The sequence below is a fragment of the Hylaeus anthracinus genome, unplaced genomic scaffold (genome assembly GCF_026225885.1).
Source record: "Hylaeus anthracinus isolate JK02 unplaced genomic scaffold, UHH_iyHylAnth1.0_haploid 0, whole genome shotgun sequence".
Lineage (NCBI taxonomy): Eukaryota > Metazoa > Arthropoda > Insecta > Hymenoptera > Colletidae > Hylaeus > Hylaeus anthracinus.
In genome coordinates, this window is record NW_026533254.1 from 11,475,793 (window position 1) to 11,495,968 (window position 20,176).

Below are 20,176 nucleotides of genomic sequence, written 5' to 3' on the forward strand. Positions count from 1 at the left end.
CCCGATGCGCGACAATCCCGTCGGTGAGGTCTTTTTCCTCGCGAATTTTCACTTGGTTCCTTCGCTTTTTACTACCTTTTCTTTCACTCGGCCGGAAAAAGAAAGATTTAAAGACAGTGTACCTCTAAACAGGATGGAAAAGAAGCAATCGTTCGACAAATTGGCTCTATTCGACCTGCCAGATTCTGGACTAATTAATCTTGGGAAAGAGGCGAGCCCTCCTTGCTTCGACGCTGGTTAAGAACATCGATACGTTTGGTTTAAAGTTGTACATCGGTAAAACTATTTATCGTTCGTAAATGAAACAGAAAAGAAGATAGTGATCCAGAAAATATGTCCACACATATCGCGGCAGTTTGCAGAAACAACAGTGCGATTAATTGGATCCCAAAAAGCCATAGCCTGGAAATGGAAACAAACGGCTTCCGTATACGAGCGTTAAAAATCCAATTTCGGGAGAAAAATTGACAAAACGTAAGTGGAAATTAGGATAGTTTATGGAAATTACCGCGGTCTAATAGAGATCGCGACACACGTGTTTTACACGATGTAGTCGCAGCACACCCCTCTCCGCCCCTTCGATTCTCATGGCGAGCGTCCCTGACATCCTCCGACACGATTGCCCGACGTGTGGGTGGAACAATTACAACCTAACCCATTTACAGATGATTTATTCGGCCTCTTACGAGGGCCTTCCGAAGAATTAGCACACATCGCACACAACGACCCCCGTAACGCTACTTTTCCGCGCCGCGACACCATCTTTTCTACCCCCTTCGACCCTTTCATCCCTTTCGGGCCGAGTTCCTCCCCCTGGTATCGCTTCCACGGCCGATAGAAAATCGTGCTCAATGACGTGACCGAATTTCCACCAGTTTTCACTGTTCGAAGGTAGCAGACACCAAGGGTAGTAGGGTAAGGTTGCACGAAGCGGTCCACTTTTCACAGATTTTTAAATTGAACTGTTGTCTTCGACTCTGGTCATCATTGATGCATTTATTTATTAGGCAATTTTTTTAAATTAAATTTTCTCTTTAATAGAATGCACTACCGAAGTCCGAGACTTTTGATATTGCTGGAATTCAAAAGTTCAGTGGCTACTCGTGGTCTTCGACACATTCTGAAAATGTCTTAGAGGAGTCTCGGAAGGGTGAGTAGTGACAACGTGAGACTGGACTCGAATAATCATAGTCTCAAGCACATTCTAGAACAGATAGTGTTAAATTAGTGAGTTTAAATAATACGTAGTCTTAAATAATCTTCTAAGCAAGAACATCACTCTTTGGACATTTGGTCTTCCATAGTAAGTCATCGTCTCGACTCAGTCTTGTGTACACGCCAATCCACATTAACTTCCGAACAGACTCATCTCCATTACAACTTAAAAAAAATTTAAGTAACGTGAATCTTGAAATCATATTTCAATCTTGACCACGTATTGACTTCGTCTCACATACATTCTAAAAAAAAGAACCTTAGATAAATCTAGACTCGGAATTGACACTTACACTTAGTAAGACGCCACTTAATCTCCACTATAAACACTACGAGCATAATCCTCCCAAGTCACGAAACTTCGTTTATACACAAAAGCACAAACTTTTCAGAGGGATCTTGGAGACGCGTGTCCCGCGACCTTGACACGCAAGGTCACCTTCGCAGCGTAATTCTCGGTGACGCTTGGGCGCCTCAGGAATCTCCATCCGCCGCGATCAAATCAGCGTGGGTGTTTTAATTACGACCAAATGAATCGTGCGAGGAGATTCCTGGTCCCACGGTGTCACCGATATATCGTCGATCGGCGGTCCTTGAATCTATTACAAAGCGACCGCGAGTGAGCCGCGTTCTAGATCACGGGGATCCCCTCCCTCCGACGAGGGTCCTTGGCGGCTGGTGACAGTGGCATTGAAACGGCAGCAATTGGGCGAAGGAGTTCTCAAGTTCCTCCGAAGAATCGCGGCCGATGGAAATGCAACGGTGACAGGAACGAAGAAGAATCGTCGAGGGTGGCGTCTACACAAGGGCCGTTTTCCATGAACAATCGCGGGAGCAAGGTGAACCACGCGTACGTTTCCAGTATAGTGATGCGGGATCGTGAAATGGTCCGGATGATCTCGCGCGGAGATTTTCGGGAGGATTACCTCGAGCACTGTTCTTGGGAACGACAGAGTTACGTCGTTAGTTCTTAGAAAATATATGTGACGCGTTGATTTGTACTTTCTGAAGGAACCTTCCTTTTAAACATAATTGAAAAAAATGATCATTCTGTATGGGACGACCGAGGGGTTGTATTAAAGTGTGTTTACACTTGCAAAGAAAAGCTTTATATTAAAATTGCCAAGCTGGTCGATTTAATCTTTCAAATTTCTTCCTGGGGCAATAATTTTAGTGCAATTTCTAGGGACAATTATTATTAAAAGGAATTAATTTGATAGATAAATTAGTTAGCCATTCCTCTTTCTAATTACAAAGATATACATAGTTGGATGTATAATTGGTATCCACCAACTTTGGTAGATTTAGTGTTAAGTACAATACCATTACTCAGAAATGGCAATACCACGTGGTTCACATCATAAATCCAGCCTTACTCAATAGAGGGTCTATAGCGAATGGAGTCGAGAACAATGAGGAACCAGATGGTTCCTTCTGAAGTTTTCATTCACTAGGCCAGGAGAACACTTAGAAACAATAAAAGAGCCATTCACCTTGAATTACAAAGTCGAAATAAATTTTCCCATTTCTCCTTTTCAATGGACCCCCCATCGATCCTAATTAGTGGGCTCATTAGAACGATGATAAACACATTTTCTCATCTTAGCTCTGCGAACCTGGCAATTGATACTGGGAATTTTTAGTGAAAATTTCTGTAACCGATTGTGCTACATATAATCTGTCCCATAAAAATTCGTACCATCTACGTATATTGATGAAATTTGTCTAATTTAAATGATAGGGCTTCATGTTTCCAAATCAATTTTCCATTATAAATATGTACAAGAATAAACTTCACACATGTACATAGTTACAATTACAAATTTATCTGGAAACATGAAGCATTCGTTTAAATTAGACAAATTTCTTCGATAGATATACGAATACTCATGGAAATGGCTGTAAGTACTCGATCGTACTAGCAGTATTCTCGTTCTACAAGAATTCTTTTTAAGTTATCCGAAAATCACTTTTAAAAAGAAATCCTTCGTCAAAGTCGCGTGAAGAAATCGACTGGTAAATTAATCCACAAAAATGGCAATCCCACGTGTTCGTCTCATAAATCCAGCTACACTCGATGGAGGGTCTATCGAGAACGGAGTCGAAGAGGGCGAAAGAGGAACACAGACCGGATGAAACGAAGCCACTTTGTTGGCTGGCAATTGTAACGTTGATTGCGAAAGGTTCGTTTCTCTCGTCGCAAGTGGACTATTGATTTTATATGCATTCTACGGTCATCGATGAAAGTATAATTTGCTCTACGGAAATCAGAGCTCGGGGAGGGGGGGAGAGTGTCGTAATTGGGGGACCGTTGTTTTACGGTGATTGCCTTTATTAACGATTTATTAACACAGTTACTTCTTATCGAGCCTTCTCGGATCGCGGTATAAATTATACATTATTACATACATATGTTACACTTTCTTACAGTGGTTTTTAAATATATTAGTTATGTTCGTTGACAGCTATGTACGATACAGAATTCGTGTATTCGCGGAGCGATCATCCAAACGATCGATGATCCATTTTCCAAACAGAGAAAAGTACATTAAAAAATAAGTAATGTAAAAATTCGTACTTATAACATCCAATGTTTTATATTCTCTGTATTTGAATAATTTACATTATTTTTTTTATAACAATTTGAATATATAATATTCGCTCAACTTTCGACGCAAATTATATACCGTATACATTCACATGTTACAAGAACATTCTTATATGATAAATAATATTCATATCGCGTAGAAAAGAATAATAATAGTACTAACGAATACAACACGTACGAAAAGAATAACAATGAATCTCAAAGTACCGATAAACCTTTCTCGCGTATTTACAGGAATGAGTGATTTTCGAATTAATGACGAGTACTTTGGTAACGTGATGACACATTTTGCGTAACTACACCTTCGCCTAAAACAGGAAGTAACTCGCGAATCGTGAACGTGTTGTTCCTACCCGGTTCTTCGTTTCGTAGTGGTAACTTCTTAATAATATAACTCTTATCAGTCGTACGAAATTCTTCTAATTCGCAACGTGATTCGAAAAATCGATCAAGTTCCGAGCAAACGCATCTTTGCACGAAAGCGTTACACGTATCTTCTGCCAAAAAGAATTAATTCACTTCTAAAGTCACCGTTCTGAGTGGAAAGTGATTCTTGACTAATCGCAGTGATCGTTTCAGACAATAAAATAAATACTATACCGAACAGCAACTGTTCTCTCACCCTCGTGCATCTCTGTCCCCGAAATTTATCGATCCACGTTTCAATCGTCCTACGCGCGTCGGAGGACAAACGGCCGCCATTCGTTAAGACAGAAACGATATCCTCGCAGTGCAACGCGGATGATCGAACGGAATTAATCGTATCGCTCGTCACAGTGAAACAACGTGCAAGAAGGGACACAGGAATAACGTTCGGGGAACGCGGACAAAACCCACGTGGCTTGCACGGGCAATGCTATGGACAATAAGAAAACTCATGGCCAGGAAGACTATTATCTTTCTCCCCCTCGGAAGTTCTCCATCCCCTAGGTCTCGCTGTCGTTAATACAGCATGTGGCTGCTCCTCGTTGCACCTGAAAACAACGATTTCAATTCTTATTTTCACCGAAGTAATGCTGTAAGAAGTGAAGACGATTTGCTAAAATTAATTAGACCTTCTAAATCTATCGAAGACATTTGTTTAAATTAAATAACAGGCTTGATGTTTCCAAATAAATGGTTCATTGTACATATATGTTTAAAGTTTATTCATTTATATGCTTATAATTATAATGAAAAATTCATTTGGAATCGTCGAGCCTATCATTTAATTTCGAGGGTACGAATACGTATTGGACTGACTGTATATTTTATAGTTTTTGTTATTGTATTTGATATCAAGGACATATCACTCGTAAATAAAGTATTATTATTATTTCTATACGCTTATCTCTTTATACGGATAAAAGTCAGCACGAACGACTAGCGTCAAAAGAAATATTCAACATTTTAAAATTAATTTACGTTCGGGAGGTTATCACTTCAACAAAATTCCCTCCGTAAAGTGCCCTCCGACCTCAAATGCTTCATCAACCCTTCTACCAGCACGTCTTATTGTAAAAGGCCACCTTACACAAATGCCATCGACTCAATAATTCACAACGTATCTCATCATTTCATCTCGAAGCGTTTCTCCGTCTCCGCGGAAATGTCGATGAAATCTCGAGCACGCTGAAAGGAACTCACCGTGAAGGCTCGACGTATTTTGCAATGAGCTCGACAGTGAGATCTCGGTTCCGGGATGCTCGTGTATCACCGTCTCGGTGATATTGTTTTCCGCCTCGGAATGGGCGCGACGGTGCTCGCGCTGTATCCCCTCGTTCTTCCGTCTCTTCTCGGTCCCGACGCAACAACGTTGCTCCCTCTGTAACGTCATCTCCTGGGAGTAAGCGAATTCCCCGTTCGAGAGCGAGTTGAAGCGCTGCCGCCTCCTGGAGGTTGCCTGATTGGCGCGTCTTCCGACCACGCTCAACGTGTCGTGGTTGCCTCGGGAGACGTCGTTTCCCCTTTCCCGTCGCTGCAGAGACTTCAGGGAGTCCTCGTAACCGCTGTTGAAGATAAGAGACAGGAAACTGCGCGTAAATAGTAGACAGGGTGGAAAATATTGTATACAGAAATATGCATCTCTTTCGCTAGGTGTCAATACTGTAGAAGTTTCTTTTTTTTTTCTTTTTTTTTAAATAGAAGAGCCAGTAAGTTACAGTCTCCAAACATTCTCGGAGGAGAGGTATAAAATTTCATGCGAATTGTAGATAGATGAGTTATTTGCCAAGTATAGAATAGAGCTTGATACACAGAAAAGAAGGAGTAAGATTAAAAGAAAGACGTGTTACAGAGTCTCATGGACTCGATGTTTTTCAATGATCAATCTGGAACTTGAATTTGAAGATCCCCCTCGTGAATCTCGTCTCAGCTGAGGAAACCAAGGGTGTCCCGTCCAGGGTTTCGAGATTCCCGCGTGTTCGGAAATGTCGAACTCTAGCTGGGATCCCCGTGGTATTCTCATTGAAACTCTGACCGGCTCGCGTGGGAATCCCGGGCTCCTGTCCCGGTCGGGGGCGAAGAATGGCCGATCGATCTGGCCCGAACTCTTTTCAATTTAGATAGCACGAATAGCTCCGTAAGTAATTCGACTTACTTGCTGCTCTCGCCGCTGGAGGGGCTCGACGAGTGACTGCAGTGGCAGGAGGCGCGCGCCACGATCCCAGAATCCTGACCGCTGGAATGCAAGGACGTCGCGGATGCCTCGAGGCCTTTCGGGGTCCCTGTCGTCCTCCCTGCGTGCTTACTACTACCGCCCGTCCTGCAACCACCCCCAGCTCTAGCATCGACATCGCGAAAGATATGGAAATTCCCTGATACAATATTTGGTATATTGCTGACCGACCTCGCCGGTCGAGGGAATGCTTTCATAATAAATGCATTCCCTTCTGTCGCGGTTTTATTTAATTCCTCGGCTGCCACGGCGAATCGGCCCGCGTACCTCGCGTTCCCTAGCGATGGGACTGAGACGTGTTTGGACGCTAACGTTGACGTCACGAATCTTGTTGCGTCGACATGCATCGATTGTATTAAATTTGGCATCTGCTTGTTGGCGTCTTCGAGAACGAAGGTAGTGGAGGCATCGAGGGTAAGTGAATGGTTTTGTGTACTAGCTGCTTCTGAAGCTGTTTACTGACCTCTAGCAAGTGGAAGAATTAACTCGAGGAGGGTTATAGCGAATTAGAGTTGCAAATATATCAAAATTTACGTGACTCCTCTAGTCACTCTACCAATTCTCTTCTTAAGGAAACAAAAGTTCTGAGTTTGGCAACTGAGAATTCCATGAGTACTGATCACAGCACGCGAGGCATGAAAGGAGCCCAACTACGAGCTGAGAATTTATACCTATCGATATTAATGTGTATTTCACTGATCTGCTCATGGGCATCCCTCCGATTCCAATGACTATTTGTTTTGGTACACGTTCGATGCCTCGTCGCTAAATGTTTGGGAATCGATACCAATCGGTATTGATGATTATGTCACTGAATTGGTCCCATCACTAGCGTTCGCTGATATTCTTGGATACGGGACGAGCACCGAACGACATGGAAGGTCGGCAACAATGCGCGATTGTGCTCACACCGAAATACGCTCCACGAGGAAGGTCGTTCGATTTCTCGCGGAATTTATCGGTCGTCGTTATTTTCGACGTACGTGTAAGAGTGAAAAATATTGAAATGCGGGGAATATTCAAAAACTTTAGAACACCATCCGTTTTTCAGAAAATTTCAGAATTGGTGGTAAACTGAGAATCTTGAATTGTAAAATTCTGCTTTGGTTGTAAAATTAAATTTCCGATCTGAATTTTAATTAATAACGTAGCAAATAATAATAAAAGTTAATTGAATTGCTACCATTTCGAAAACGAGTGGAACAACAATTCGAAGATTAAAGAATTCAAGATTTCGTGTAGGCCGAGTTCACTTCTTGCGAACACTGTCTGACCATAAACGCGGGAATACTACTTACAGTACTCGAATCACCAAAGCCACCGTCGCACATACTTTAGAACAATATTTTCCAGCGATTAATTTGTTATTACGACTCTGCGTGCACTTCACAGTCAGACTACTGCTTTTTCAAACAACAATTTTGATTATTTCATCTCTTTGACCAATCTCAATTAATTTACTATTCACTGTAAAGAGTGAATTCCCTCCACTTTCAATTCTACCGCAGGTATTCTCTCAAAAATATTTATATATATATTATTAATACTTGGAAATATGAAAATAAAAGTTACATATGTAGTGTCCGCGCCTCCCATACCCAACAATAAGGAGTCAAATAAGAACACGAAATGTATAAGAACAAAAAACGTTATTTTTCGTTTAGACTCCTACACATATATTTAACAGTATCAACAATAAACAATCATATACCAGAAAAGATCAGAATTACATCTCGAAAACGTTTCTACCATAAGATGAAAAGAATAGATCACGCCTCTTTGAACTCTTTGTGTCAACCGATTATTTACTTAATCGCTGGCACAAATTTGAGATAGCTATTAAATAACTGTAACGCGGGGGATATCGCGGCAGTATCCAGCGCGAGACCGCAAGGTCTCGGCGGATCATCGAGAAACGTGATTCTGCCTCTACGCACACGAATGGTTAATGCGTTCGTCGATGAGGGATCGCGAGGGTCCTAAACAAAACGGTAATGTCAATTGATGAACTTACGCGTGATAGCGGCCACAGTTGGCTCCGTGCTCGCAGATGCTCTGTCGCCTCGACATGTCGGTGCAGAACGGCTCAGGGTCGTAGTGAAGGCCGTCGACGAAGGTCGGGAAAAGCGGCGGTTTCTGCAGCGTTCCCGCTGGATCTGCCAATGCGAATCCAATCGGGCTGGTCGTCGAGAACATTGCTTTCTGCCGACGTTTGCGACTAACGGGTGAAATTCAGGAACTCCGTTTAGAACGGACGTCTCGCTCCGCGATCGTCGAAAATTAGTAGAAGCCTCGATTACGGACGATTCGATCCTAGTATTAATTATTGCGCGAATCCACGAACCATTAATATTACGACTACCGAGTCAGCCGATTGAGCATATTTTAAATGAGAATTAAATAATTATTAATCGTTATTAATCACCAAGCAACCATTGGATCTAATTTCTCTATTCTTGCATGCAAATGATGATTGTTCATATTCAATTCACCACTTTGTCATGAGAGGATTATCTTTTTTTACATAGAAAATTAGTAAGTAGTTTAGGGAAGGAACAGCGAACCTTTTGTGACTCGTATGAGACTTCGGAGTGTTCGTGTACACAGGGTATATACAAAATCGTGACACCAAAAATCGAGGTTAATCTCGGGGTAATTCTTTGTGGAAACGGTGGTCGAAAATGTAGAATGAAATTTTGTGTACACGGGTCGTTGTTCCAAAGAAAATTAATTTTGTATGTTAATACGGTACACGTGCGATCGTGTACGACTTGGCTACCGTGTCTGACCATTGCACGCTAATTCTACTTGTACTGGTGTTTCTAAACGTCGATAATGGCGTGTTATTGTCCGCTTTCTGTCGATCTTATTACTTCCCAACTAGTTCAAACCGATTGAAACAAATAATAGTATAACGCGATCAATGCTGGCAAATAGTGCTGCCTGTAGATACCGTGAGTAATGGTCAGACACTTTAATCAGGTACGTAGACACGTAACTCCACGAATATTTTGTATTAATTTTCTCGATAACGAAGCCTAGTAGGATACAGCGCCATTCCACATTTTCGATGTATTTTTGTATAAACAATCGCCTCCTTTTTAATAATATATAGAATAAATATTGGTCCCACTGGAAGACAGCCAGTGTAAACATACCAGGATTTTACATAATCGTGATTATGTTATAATAAACGTTTAACTCGATGATAATTTGATTTGAATTGTCATTGAGTTCGATCTAGCAGATGATCTTTAGTTCTCTGCAATATAATTTTTTTTTTTTTTATAGAGAGTGATAGCCATATCAGACTAACATAGCTGGCATAATTTAAATAAAATCATTTATCTCAGTTTCATGAGATTGTCATGTTTCAAATTGTCTAAAATTTCTTTTGAAAGACGCCCTTCGAATACAGAATATCGTAACAAATTGAAAAGTTTCCTGTGAAAAAAAAGTTCGAAAAAACCGCGCGAATCGTTTCGAACAAACTGTAATCAGTCGAGGATTAAACTCATGAATCAGGTCCGAACTTTAATGAGCGAAACTTCAAGAGCGTGTTGTTTGGCTTAATGCGAGAGAAGAAATTACTATACATGTACAAGGTGATCCAGAGAGTTTTATTAAAAGTTGTATCAAAAGAAGCAGGAGCCTACTTACTAGGAACTAATTTCTAGTAAAGCGCTGAAGTGTTAGAGTCCTTGTAAGCAGATTGTACTTATGAGTTAATATTTATCCTGTTCGTCGAATATGAAAAATGTTTCCAAAGTTAAACAAAGATCAGATGTAATGCAAATCATGCAAAGTCGTGAGTCTCATACCGTTTATTTCGACGAACACACGTGATGCACAGGGCGGTGGCGAGGGCGCCCACGAAGATGACGCATCCAAGCACCACGACGCCTACTTCGAGAGTGGATAACAGGTAACGTTGACTACCTCTTCGAGGGGCGCTGCCAGCGATGTCCAGGATATCGTACTCGTCCAATTCGCGCTTAATCTCCATCTTCTTTTTGTGGAACACGCTGAAAGGGTGAGTTATAAATACACAGAGAATGAATTAAAAGCGTGATTGACTTTTCTGTCCGGGTCAATACGCTGACTTATTTTAATCATCATGATCTATCCTATTGTATACTCCTGGTGAATTTCATTTTTACTCGTTAAATGGTGTTAACCAGCAAATAAGATAAGTTCTACGTTTCTTGATTTTAAATAGCCGAACTAACTAAGTGAGAATTAAGTAAAATAAATGACTATTTTAATTCCATTTTGTATGAATGGAATTAGATCTCAATGAATTTGTGGTATTACTGAGAAATCATTTTCTGAAGTAATTACTAGACCACTTACTTGTGTAAGGTATCCATGTCAATCATGACATTTAAGTGAGGATCGATGGCGTAAAGATAAACGTCAGTACTGAAAGCAAAGAACATTTATTATATCGTAAAATCGAATTTCCATGCACAATTGAAAAATCTTATAGAGCTTGGATCGCTTACGACGTGGCGTCGATCAAATTCTTCTCAATGTGTGGCTCCAGCTTTCTCACTCGAACGTCCAGTCCCGTCACATTGTGCAGCACTCTAATTAATACGAATGGAATATTTATTTAATGAATTTTTCATTTCAACTTGGACTACGTTGTACTTACGCAGTGATGTTCTCGAGTTGCGGCTCTATGTCCATGGGTCTTCGACCGATGACCATCACGACCTGTTTTTGGTCATCCAGCACGTACACCTTTGGGCAAACACCAATAGATAACAGAAGGGACAAACAAGCTATACTAATTCCCATTTGCAAGGGACAATTTTTACTTTAAATTCGAGTAGAAACGAATTACGATTAAATTCAATTTTTACCGGGAAATTCCATCCACACTGTGACTCAGAAATACTGATAGCCTCTTACAAGAGCGTTTATGTTTTCCATACTGATTGACATAGTCCGATGAAAATCGGCAGAAATACTCTTCGAGATACACATTATGGACATATGTATGACATATTTGTTTTATTCATTTTGTGTCATCCGAAAAAAAAATCCAAAATATAAGCGTTGTTTAGAAATAGAAGGTGCCTCCTTAACATTGTCAAATGAAACGCGACATAATGCGGTTAGGGACTTACAAAGACGTTGGCGATGCTGCTACGACCGTTATCGGCGCCCCGTCTGTCGGTTGCCTTGACGTCGAACCCGAAAACGCGTCCAGCGTCACGGCCAAAACTCGCCACGGATCGTACTTGACCGCTAAGTGGGTCAATGGCGAATCGCGGGGCGTCTTCTCGGCCAAGAATTTGGTAGCGGATCTCGGCGTTTGCACCCTCGTCTGGATCCTCCGCCTGTGAATGTTCATTTCCATCAATCATTCACTTTTCATCAGAAATCTGTATCCATTATTTTACGACACCTGTGCACAGTGTTCTTGCTATCATTATTCAACATTTTCCTCGTACTACTTGACAACCGTTTCGAATTTCTAGTCAGCCTTCATAAATAATATCGATGGATCAGTGCTTGCCATTTTAGAAATAAAGTTGAAATTATTCAAAAAAAATAGAAGTGTTATAAAAATGAAATAAGTGGACATTGCACTCGATAGAGTCTTAACAAAGGTACGCTGCTTTCAGAAACTAATACAATAATCATAAGTGTTATTTTCGTTCAAGCTGGAAATTATGTCAATTATCGTTCATCTGCAAACGAAATCAATCATTATCGAATCGATAATATAAGTGTACTGGAAAAGAGATCTATCGCGGAGCAGTCATCTTACTTCGGAACATAAGTTCCAGAAGTCACAAAAAGATGAGTATCATTTATGTAACTGAGTATCTTGGATACAACTCTCGTTGAAGCGTAATTCAACCCTGCAGGAGGTCTTTGGTAAATGTCTTTTAGCAGTTGGTAGCCAGACGCATGGTCCTTCAAAGCGACAATCGGTCGCCGTTGAGAAAATACGAGATAATAGCTCCAGTTCGCGTTTCATTTAAGACACTTTACAGACGCGGAAATCATAACCTTCCACCATGTCCGCGCAATAACTACAATTTCCCGAACAGCAATAACACAATTTTCTACCATTCCGTTCCACCTATGACATTTATTACCCAAATTGCAACGTCCGCCAACTAGACAATTTTTACAAGAATCCCAAATCAAAAATTCGTTTTCTTTTTATTGTCAAGAAGTATCTAATCGGAATATTCCTCCCTTCAAAATCAACAATCGTCTGTTACCTCCATCTCTTCTCCAATCCCTAACAAAAAAAAAAAAAAAAACGACTATCTATACATCCACGTTAAAGAAAACAGCCTCCAGAATGTCAATTTGTACGATACTTCCCCAAAGATATTTTTCCCCGAAAAATTTCCATAACAATCCCCATCGTCTGCGAATTGCTCGCGTCAGGCTAGAACGAACGTCGCCTAACCTCGAGCCGCTCACGCAGCGGGCGAAAGGGGATGGGGATGAATAAAAAAAAAAAAACCAAGGAAAGAACGAGAAAGAGGGTAAGGAAGCGGCTTCTGATGTAACGATGAAAGGAGTGGAAATATGTGTATAAGAAGGGGACACTAGAACCGAAATGAATTAAACCTGGATCGCTCTCCGAGGTCTCCGGCGCACACTTTCGAACACGGCACACTCAATGCACGCGTGCATACGTACTTCCACTTTGACGACCTCATACCCATAATGGGCAGTGGTGGGTACCGCGGCGAGGATGGGTCGGCCCTTTGACTTGAATCTGGGCGCATTGTCGTTGACATCCTTCACCCTGACGACGACCCTGGCCTCGTTCGGGGCTAGACCATTCAGCCTTTCACCGACAACTGGGTAAATCATCACGGGCATCCCGCGACCAATCTTCACCCTGTCGACTCTGACCTTGGCCTCGTATCGATCGTTCACCTCTCTGTCCACCTCCGTCGTCAGAAACAGCGAGCCGTTTCTGGGGTCGATCGAGAAGTGTTCTCTGGCACTCGAATCATCAGCCACGACACTGTACCGAATATGATCGCTCTGGTGGCCGTCGACAAGGTCCAGCTGGGCTATCTCGATCGGCACGTCGACGTTCTCCTCGACTTCCACCTCGTAATACCGATGACGAAAGACAGGAACCCTCTGCACTTCGTTTTCAGTTTCGTCTTGATCGTCGTCCACGTTTAGGACGGTGACAAGGACGATAGCGGTAGAGGTCAGGCTGACAGGTGTCCCTAGGTCACTGGCAGTGACCAAGAGACGATGGGTCTTCTTGGTTTCATAGTCCAGAGTACCTATAGTCGTGATCAAACCCTCCTTGCTGTCGATTGCGAAGAACTGCCTTTCAGGCTCCTCCAGGTGGGTCAGGTCGAAGAGGATCAAACCGTTTCCGTTTCCAGTGAAGTCCGTGTCGTTGGCGAAGACCTTGATCACCTGGCTGCCCATCGAGCTATTCTCGAAGACCGACGCTAAGTACACCGGCAGGACGTTTCCTTGAGCGTCTGTCTCGGTTTCATCGTAGCCGTAGAACCTCGGTGGGTTGTCGTTGACGTCCAGGACGTTCACTTCGATCTCCACGGTGGTGCTGAGTCTGGGCGAGCCGTTATCGCGGGCTGTCACGAGGAGTCGATGGGCGCTCACGCTTTCTCGATCGAGGACCCCGCTGACTCTGATTATCCCCTCCTGAGGGGCCACGTCGAAGGTCCTTCTGGCGTTTTCGGGATTGTCCAGATTGTCGTTGCCAGACGTCAGCTCGTAGCTGACGTTCGCGTTCATCCCGAAGTCGGCGTCGACGGCACGCACTGCGCCAACTGCGTAACCAGAGTAAGTCCCTTCAGGGACGTCGAAGGTGTACCAGGACTTGTCGAAGATGGGTGGATGGTCGTTGACGTCCACCACGTGGATCCTGATGGTGATGTTGTCGGATAGACCGCCAGAATCCCTCGCCACGACGAACAGACGAATGTTCCTCTCGGCAAGAAGTCCTCTAGCTACCGATATCTCAGCTGACCTCGGATCAAGGTGGAAGTACCTTCGACTAGTCGTGTCGAAACGACGCAAACCAACATCTTCGCCGGATGTCGTCTCGTTCCCCAAGCTGTACGTTATCGCAGCGTTCGCTCCCTCGTCCTTGTCCTCCGCCAGGAGTCGTATTATCGGAGCTCCGATCGTCGCGTTTTCCGGCACGAGAAGAAGAGGCGAACGACGGCTGCTGGGTCGCTGACTTCCGGTCGACGGATCCCCCATGTCGAACACGTCGTTCCCCTCCAAGGGCGCCTCGTAATCTGGCTCGTTTGATACGTGGACACCCTGATCCGGCAGGACGATCATCCGGATGAACGCGGGGGGATTGTCGTTCGCATCCATCACTGCTATCCTCAGGTCTGATTCTGACATTAGGCCTCCTGTGAAATGAAGAGAAAAATTGATCGGTGAAGTTGTTGCGGAATTTTGTAGATGTTAAGTTAGAACGCTTTATAGTTTTTAATGAGTAAGAGTCGAAGCTTTGCGAGAAAAAGAAAATTAAAAGAATAACACGTCTTATTATTAAAAATGTCAAGGGTGGTACAATTTTACGCTGAACTAAAATTCGAGACTACTTTGTCAAAATTAACAATTGTGTAATTCAGCATGTATTGTAATAGCTTAAAATATATACCTCTTCGAATATAACTCTATGAATGCTATACAATATAATACTCTACGCCGAGTAGCCAATTATCTAAAGCTTTATCGATGCCAAGAATACTTTGAATTTCAATTGCGAATAAGACATCTGCTCGTCGGTGCTACAATTATTCCTACTTGGAATTCAAAGCCAGAAAATCGACAACGGTCCCGCTCGACCGCGGAACATTGTTTCACAGTTTCAGCCATGTGCGCAGAGAAACTTCCAAACTGCATTCTTCCGTACACGATGGATATATTCGAGGGTGCACAACTTTCGCCTAGTCTTAAGAGAACTCGACCTGAAAGTTTCATCGAACTCACCACTGTCTTTAGCAACAAGTTTGAAGCTATAGTTCGCTTTCGCCTCCCTGTCCAGGGTGCGATCATCGATTCCCTCGAAGTACACTAAACCAGTGATCGGATGGATCCTGAAGAGCTCGCTGCCAGCACCGTGGAGACTGAAGGCGAAGTTCTGATTGGCGCCTTCGTCTTTGTCGGTAGCCATGATTGGATTTGATAGGTTCACTTTCGTGCCCGGCGGACTGTTCTCGAGGATTCGACCCTCGTATAAGGACGACGTGAACATCGGGGGATGATCGTTTTCGTCGATTACTATCACGGTCACCTGAAACGGTACGTAAATTATAGAGAACGAGTTATTACTTTTTCTACGTTTCAATTCTTCTTATTTTAATTTTTCAATTTATTCAATAAATTATTTTTACTAGTTGATTTGATGAATTCGATTGTAATTTCTTCTCTGTAAATGCCAGAATCGGATTCATTAAATTAATATGTATGAAAGGAATTTAGTAAATTAATACATATATCGACAGGAATGTATCTGAAGGTACTGATTTATACCTTAATTAAAATAATAAACTACGTCCCATGTATCATCTTATACATATAAGATATATTATAATTTTCGAAGCAGCATTTCTCTCTGCTCCTTAAATCATCGTAAGAGTAACGCCCCGTTAAATCCGAATTCAGTTATGCGGATCGAAGTGTATATACATCATATTCTCATGTAGGATTCGAAATACACACTTGTAGCTCGATCATGATGGATGGACCAACTTACAGCGAGATCGAGGAAAGAATTGATGGGAATAAAATCGTAGCCCGATACCGTATTTTCGCGCATAATAAATGGGACACATTCGCGTAGGAAGCACTTCTGTCTCTTATTGTCAACTGGTCAACAAATCTGTCAAGATTTATACGAGGAAAAAATTCGCGCAGTTTGCTGAACTGCGATAGAAATCCAAGCAGCAGTAACTCTCTGGCCTGTCGACGAATCCATTCTACTGATACTAATATCCAAATGGCAGCCAGCCACGCTTTCGTCGAAATCGAAAAATGAAATAAGGAACTGCTCTGTGTTTTTTCGAATTACGATATTATAGTGTTGTTGAACTATAACTTTGTCAACCACAATTTGTACGAATTTTATCATTTTTATAGGTACAATACAATTTTCATTCGTAGAGTGTCCAATTAAGTTAATTACATATTTTATTTCGGAGATCAGGTTACGTCTGGGTGCAAAGTTTAATAAAAATCAGCCTCTAACGCCATTTACTATTGTAATATAAAAATATAATATAAAATGCACTTTTATCTTCTTCATAAAAAATTGTGGTTAATGAAAAAAACATGTTTGGTATTTTTTCAGCGTGTTGTTGCGGCTGTAATCCGTGCACCAAGTTTCATCAAAATCGGAGCGTCGCTCGAGCGATGCATCTTGGAGGAAAGTTCCACGATACCCTGAGCGAGTATTTGCTAAAACGATGACTAAAGTGCATTCGCAACCCCTCGGAGACGCGTTCTCAGACGCAAACGGAGTCCATCAATTCCTCGCCCCTTTGAACCCGGAAAAGAAATTCCCCGGAGTGCCCTTTAACGAGTTCGACGCACTCCAGTCGCGCACAGCCACGTCCCTTCCACCGAGACGGCCACCGACAGACCGTTCGACGCTGGTTAATTACCGAGGGAAAACTTACTTGGAAAACTCCGACCCCTCCGGGACCCTTCGCAATTACGCTGATGCTATAATTACTTTCACGCCTATAAGGAAGCTATAAGGAGCTATTGTAATTCAGAATATTTTCGAGGAACTCCCTTTTAAAGACCAACTCGTTTCGAAATCCCTATAACGCTTATTGGATGTATACGGTTGTATATTCATCCTCGAGTCTTGTCTCTCGAGCTCGACTTCTTTTTCAGAATTTTTGCGTCTTTCGAATTTTGTTATTTTAACAACTATTTCCGTACAAAAATTTCATATCTTTATCGTTAAGGTTCTGGTCACCCTGATAACTCGATGCAACATCTTAAAATAACCTGTAGCGCCACTTTCGAGACGTAAACACAAAAATTTGAAAATAATGTCCTTACCCTATGAGATACTTATAAATATTCTACGGAAGTTAAAGTGAAGCCTAGCATTAATTTCCTCAGAATAAATTCATAAAGAGTATCCTACTCTAGAGTACGTCAACTGCTCCTTATTCGCTTTAATACAAATAACCCGCTATAATTTCAGATGAAACTTGCAATCTCAACTTACTTGGAAAACTCCCACTCCACGAGGGCTCTCTGCGATTACGGTGATGCTGTAATTCTGTCTGGTCTCGCGATCGAGACCCCGTGGCGCGTACAAAGCGCCGTCCTCGCTGATGGAGATGTCGGGGACGTCTTGTTGATTGACGATGAAAAACCTGGTGCCAGTAGCGGTGGTGCCAGTGCTATTTTGCGGAAGCACTTGTCCGATGTACGTGCCAGGAACGTTTTCCTTGGCATGGAAGACCAGAGGAGCGGTGGTCGTTCCCCTGCAATCAACGACCATCGAGTTTCCGGGTAAGCAAACAGAACTACGACCGTTGACTCCTGACCTTTCGACGCCTTTGCTCTCCGGTTCGCATAGAGAAATGAACGTATCAATTACCCCTGTAATAATCGCGTGTCTCTTTGCCGAACTTGACTACCCGAGGGTATTGGTTTTACAACCGCCATTCTCGTGAAGCGAAACCGACACTCTCCAACCATTAACCCTTTATCAGCTAAGGGCGTATATATCCTCGAAAATCAGGCTCAGAGACATATTTAACAAATACCACCTTATAGAAATTGACAAGTCGAAACTTTTTTATACGTACAATTTATTCATTCGACGTTTAGTTTCAAAAATGACAAATTAATTAAAAATAAGACCACTGTAGGTATATTAATTCATTGCTCTTGTTTATCGGAATACGAGGCTATAGAAATAATTAATAAAATGTAGTATGACTAGAGAAGTCTGATTTCGAGTTTATATTTTGACCCCCAAAACGTGTTTCCGATCGTCACAAATTTTTCGAGAACAAAAAAATGACACACGTCTTCCACGATCAAAATTCTAATCCTAATATTGGAGAACTCTGGCTTCGAGTTTATCCGTGGTCCCCAAAACCACGTTTCGAATCATTACAAATTTCTTAAGAAAAAACAAATGGTCCACGTCTTCAACAATCAAAATTCTAATCCTAATCCTAGAGAATTCTGATTTCAAATTTATTTGTGTTCTTTCCTCCCAAAACACGATTACAATTATCACGAATTTGTGGAAAGGAAAAAAAAGGTCCATTATCCACAATCAAAATTCCAATCCTAATGTCAAGTCTTGTCGAACAAATAACGGATTGGAAGAGGTATCTTAGGTAACACTTACAATTACATAACAATTTAGCCCGTCCCCGAGTGGTACTTACTTGGTAAAGATGCCTCTCTCGTCGTTAGGGTCTACCACGTGTATCGAGACGTTGGTGATCAGCATCAGGTCCCTCTCGTCGGTAACGACCGCCTCGAAGTCGAACGTCGACCGGTCAAACCGCTCTATCTCGTCGACGACCGTAATCGTTCCCGAGCGCTCCTCCACGGCGAACGGAACTGAAATTCCATATGTATGCAGCATGTGTTACGTATTAGCATGAACGGAAGAGGATTCCCGCGACTGATGCACGGGAATTAGGGTTGCCTACTCAGGCGCTGACTTGGGAGATCGTCAAAATCCTATAAGGCGTGATTCTCCTAACAGAAACTTTGCTGGAGTCTCTGAATCGATTAGAGTTCTCCGGAGATCGAGACAATTTTTAGCAATTTTTAGCAATTTTTCGCAACAAGACGATTAGGTCCTAATCCTCTGACGAGTCACTGTATTATTACAATCTTGATCTGGAAAGTCTAAATAAAATAAAAACAAGTAACCCCTTACTTAATGATATCTGACAGAGTGACGAATAACTTTAGTACCATAAAAAATCGAAAATATATCACTATTCCTTTGCGCTTTTAATGTTACATCCTCTCGCACTAGAGCTTGGGTTATCGACAATCGAGCGAGACAAGTGCGTAAAAACCAATGGAGAAGTGGATGCTGCTATAAATATCGCGGTGTGACTCGACAGCGAAATCCAGCGGAGAGAAAATTAATTTAAGGGAGCTTAAGAAAGGTCGTACGGATTCTTGAACGCCTAAAGCTGATTAAGGATAGGAATCTATCACTTAAATGACCCCCGCATTTGTACACGAACAACGTGTGAGTCGTCAGGATCGGTTTACTCTTGAGGGCACAACGTAGTGAAAGCAACGTAAGTGAGTGTTATTAGTTGGTATTTCAGTGGATATTAATACGATATTAAATTAATATTATAAAACGAAAGAAACACGTATTTAAATGTCGAAAGAGATAGATCAGTCCATGGTGCAACAAAAAATGAAGTTGATTCAATTATTTAACTTTCACCGGACACTTACCTCCTTCCTCGTAGCCATGCAGAAGGTCGTATATCAAATCATTCGTTTTTACAGCGTCGTTTAGGCGAATTTGACCGACGCTAGTGCCGACTGGCACATTGGCACCGACCCAGAATTCGTAAGGAGCTCCGACGAAATCTGGTTCCAATGACTCTGGCCCTGTAACACGTGCGGAAAATTGAACGTTTCTTCTTTTTAATTATTTGCCCTCGAAAGTATATAAAAGCAGGAAAAAA

At 42.1% G+C, this 20,176-nt stretch overlaps 1 protein-coding gene across 1 annotated transcript in view; it reads right to left on the bottom strand.

The window, feature by feature from the left end:
* Positions 1-3,535: 3,535 nt before the first annotated feature.
* LOC128894936 (cadherin-89D) overlaps positions 3,536-20,176 on the bottom strand; it is a 45,466-nt gene continuing 28,825 nt past the window's right edge. The window contains exons 10-23 of the mRNA XM_054157046.1: positions 19,941-20,099; positions 18,896-19,073; positions 17,713-17,974; positions 15,459-15,762; positions 13,155-14,872; positions 11,615-11,827; positions 11,137-11,225; positions 10,985-11,068; positions 10,833-10,901; positions 10,301-10,504; positions 8,494-8,697; positions 6,402-6,566; positions 5,450-5,811; positions 3,536-4,797 (exon numbers count right to left, since the gene is read on the bottom strand). Coding sequence (XP_054013021.1) covers positions 4,766-4,797; positions 5,450-5,811; positions 6,402-6,566; positions 8,494-8,697; positions 10,301-10,504; positions 10,833-10,901; positions 10,985-11,068; positions 11,137-11,225; positions 11,615-11,827; positions 13,155-14,872; positions 15,459-15,762; positions 17,713-17,974; positions 18,896-19,073; positions 19,941-20,099 — 4,043 coding nt within the window. The 3' untranslated portion in view covers positions 3,536-4,765. The remainder of the gene's footprint in view (positions 4,798-5,449; positions 5,812-6,401; positions 6,567-8,493; positions 8,698-10,300; positions 10,505-10,832; positions 10,902-10,984; positions 11,069-11,136; positions 11,226-11,614; positions 11,828-13,154; positions 14,873-15,458; positions 15,763-17,712; positions 17,975-18,895; positions 19,074-19,940; positions 20,100-20,176) is intronic.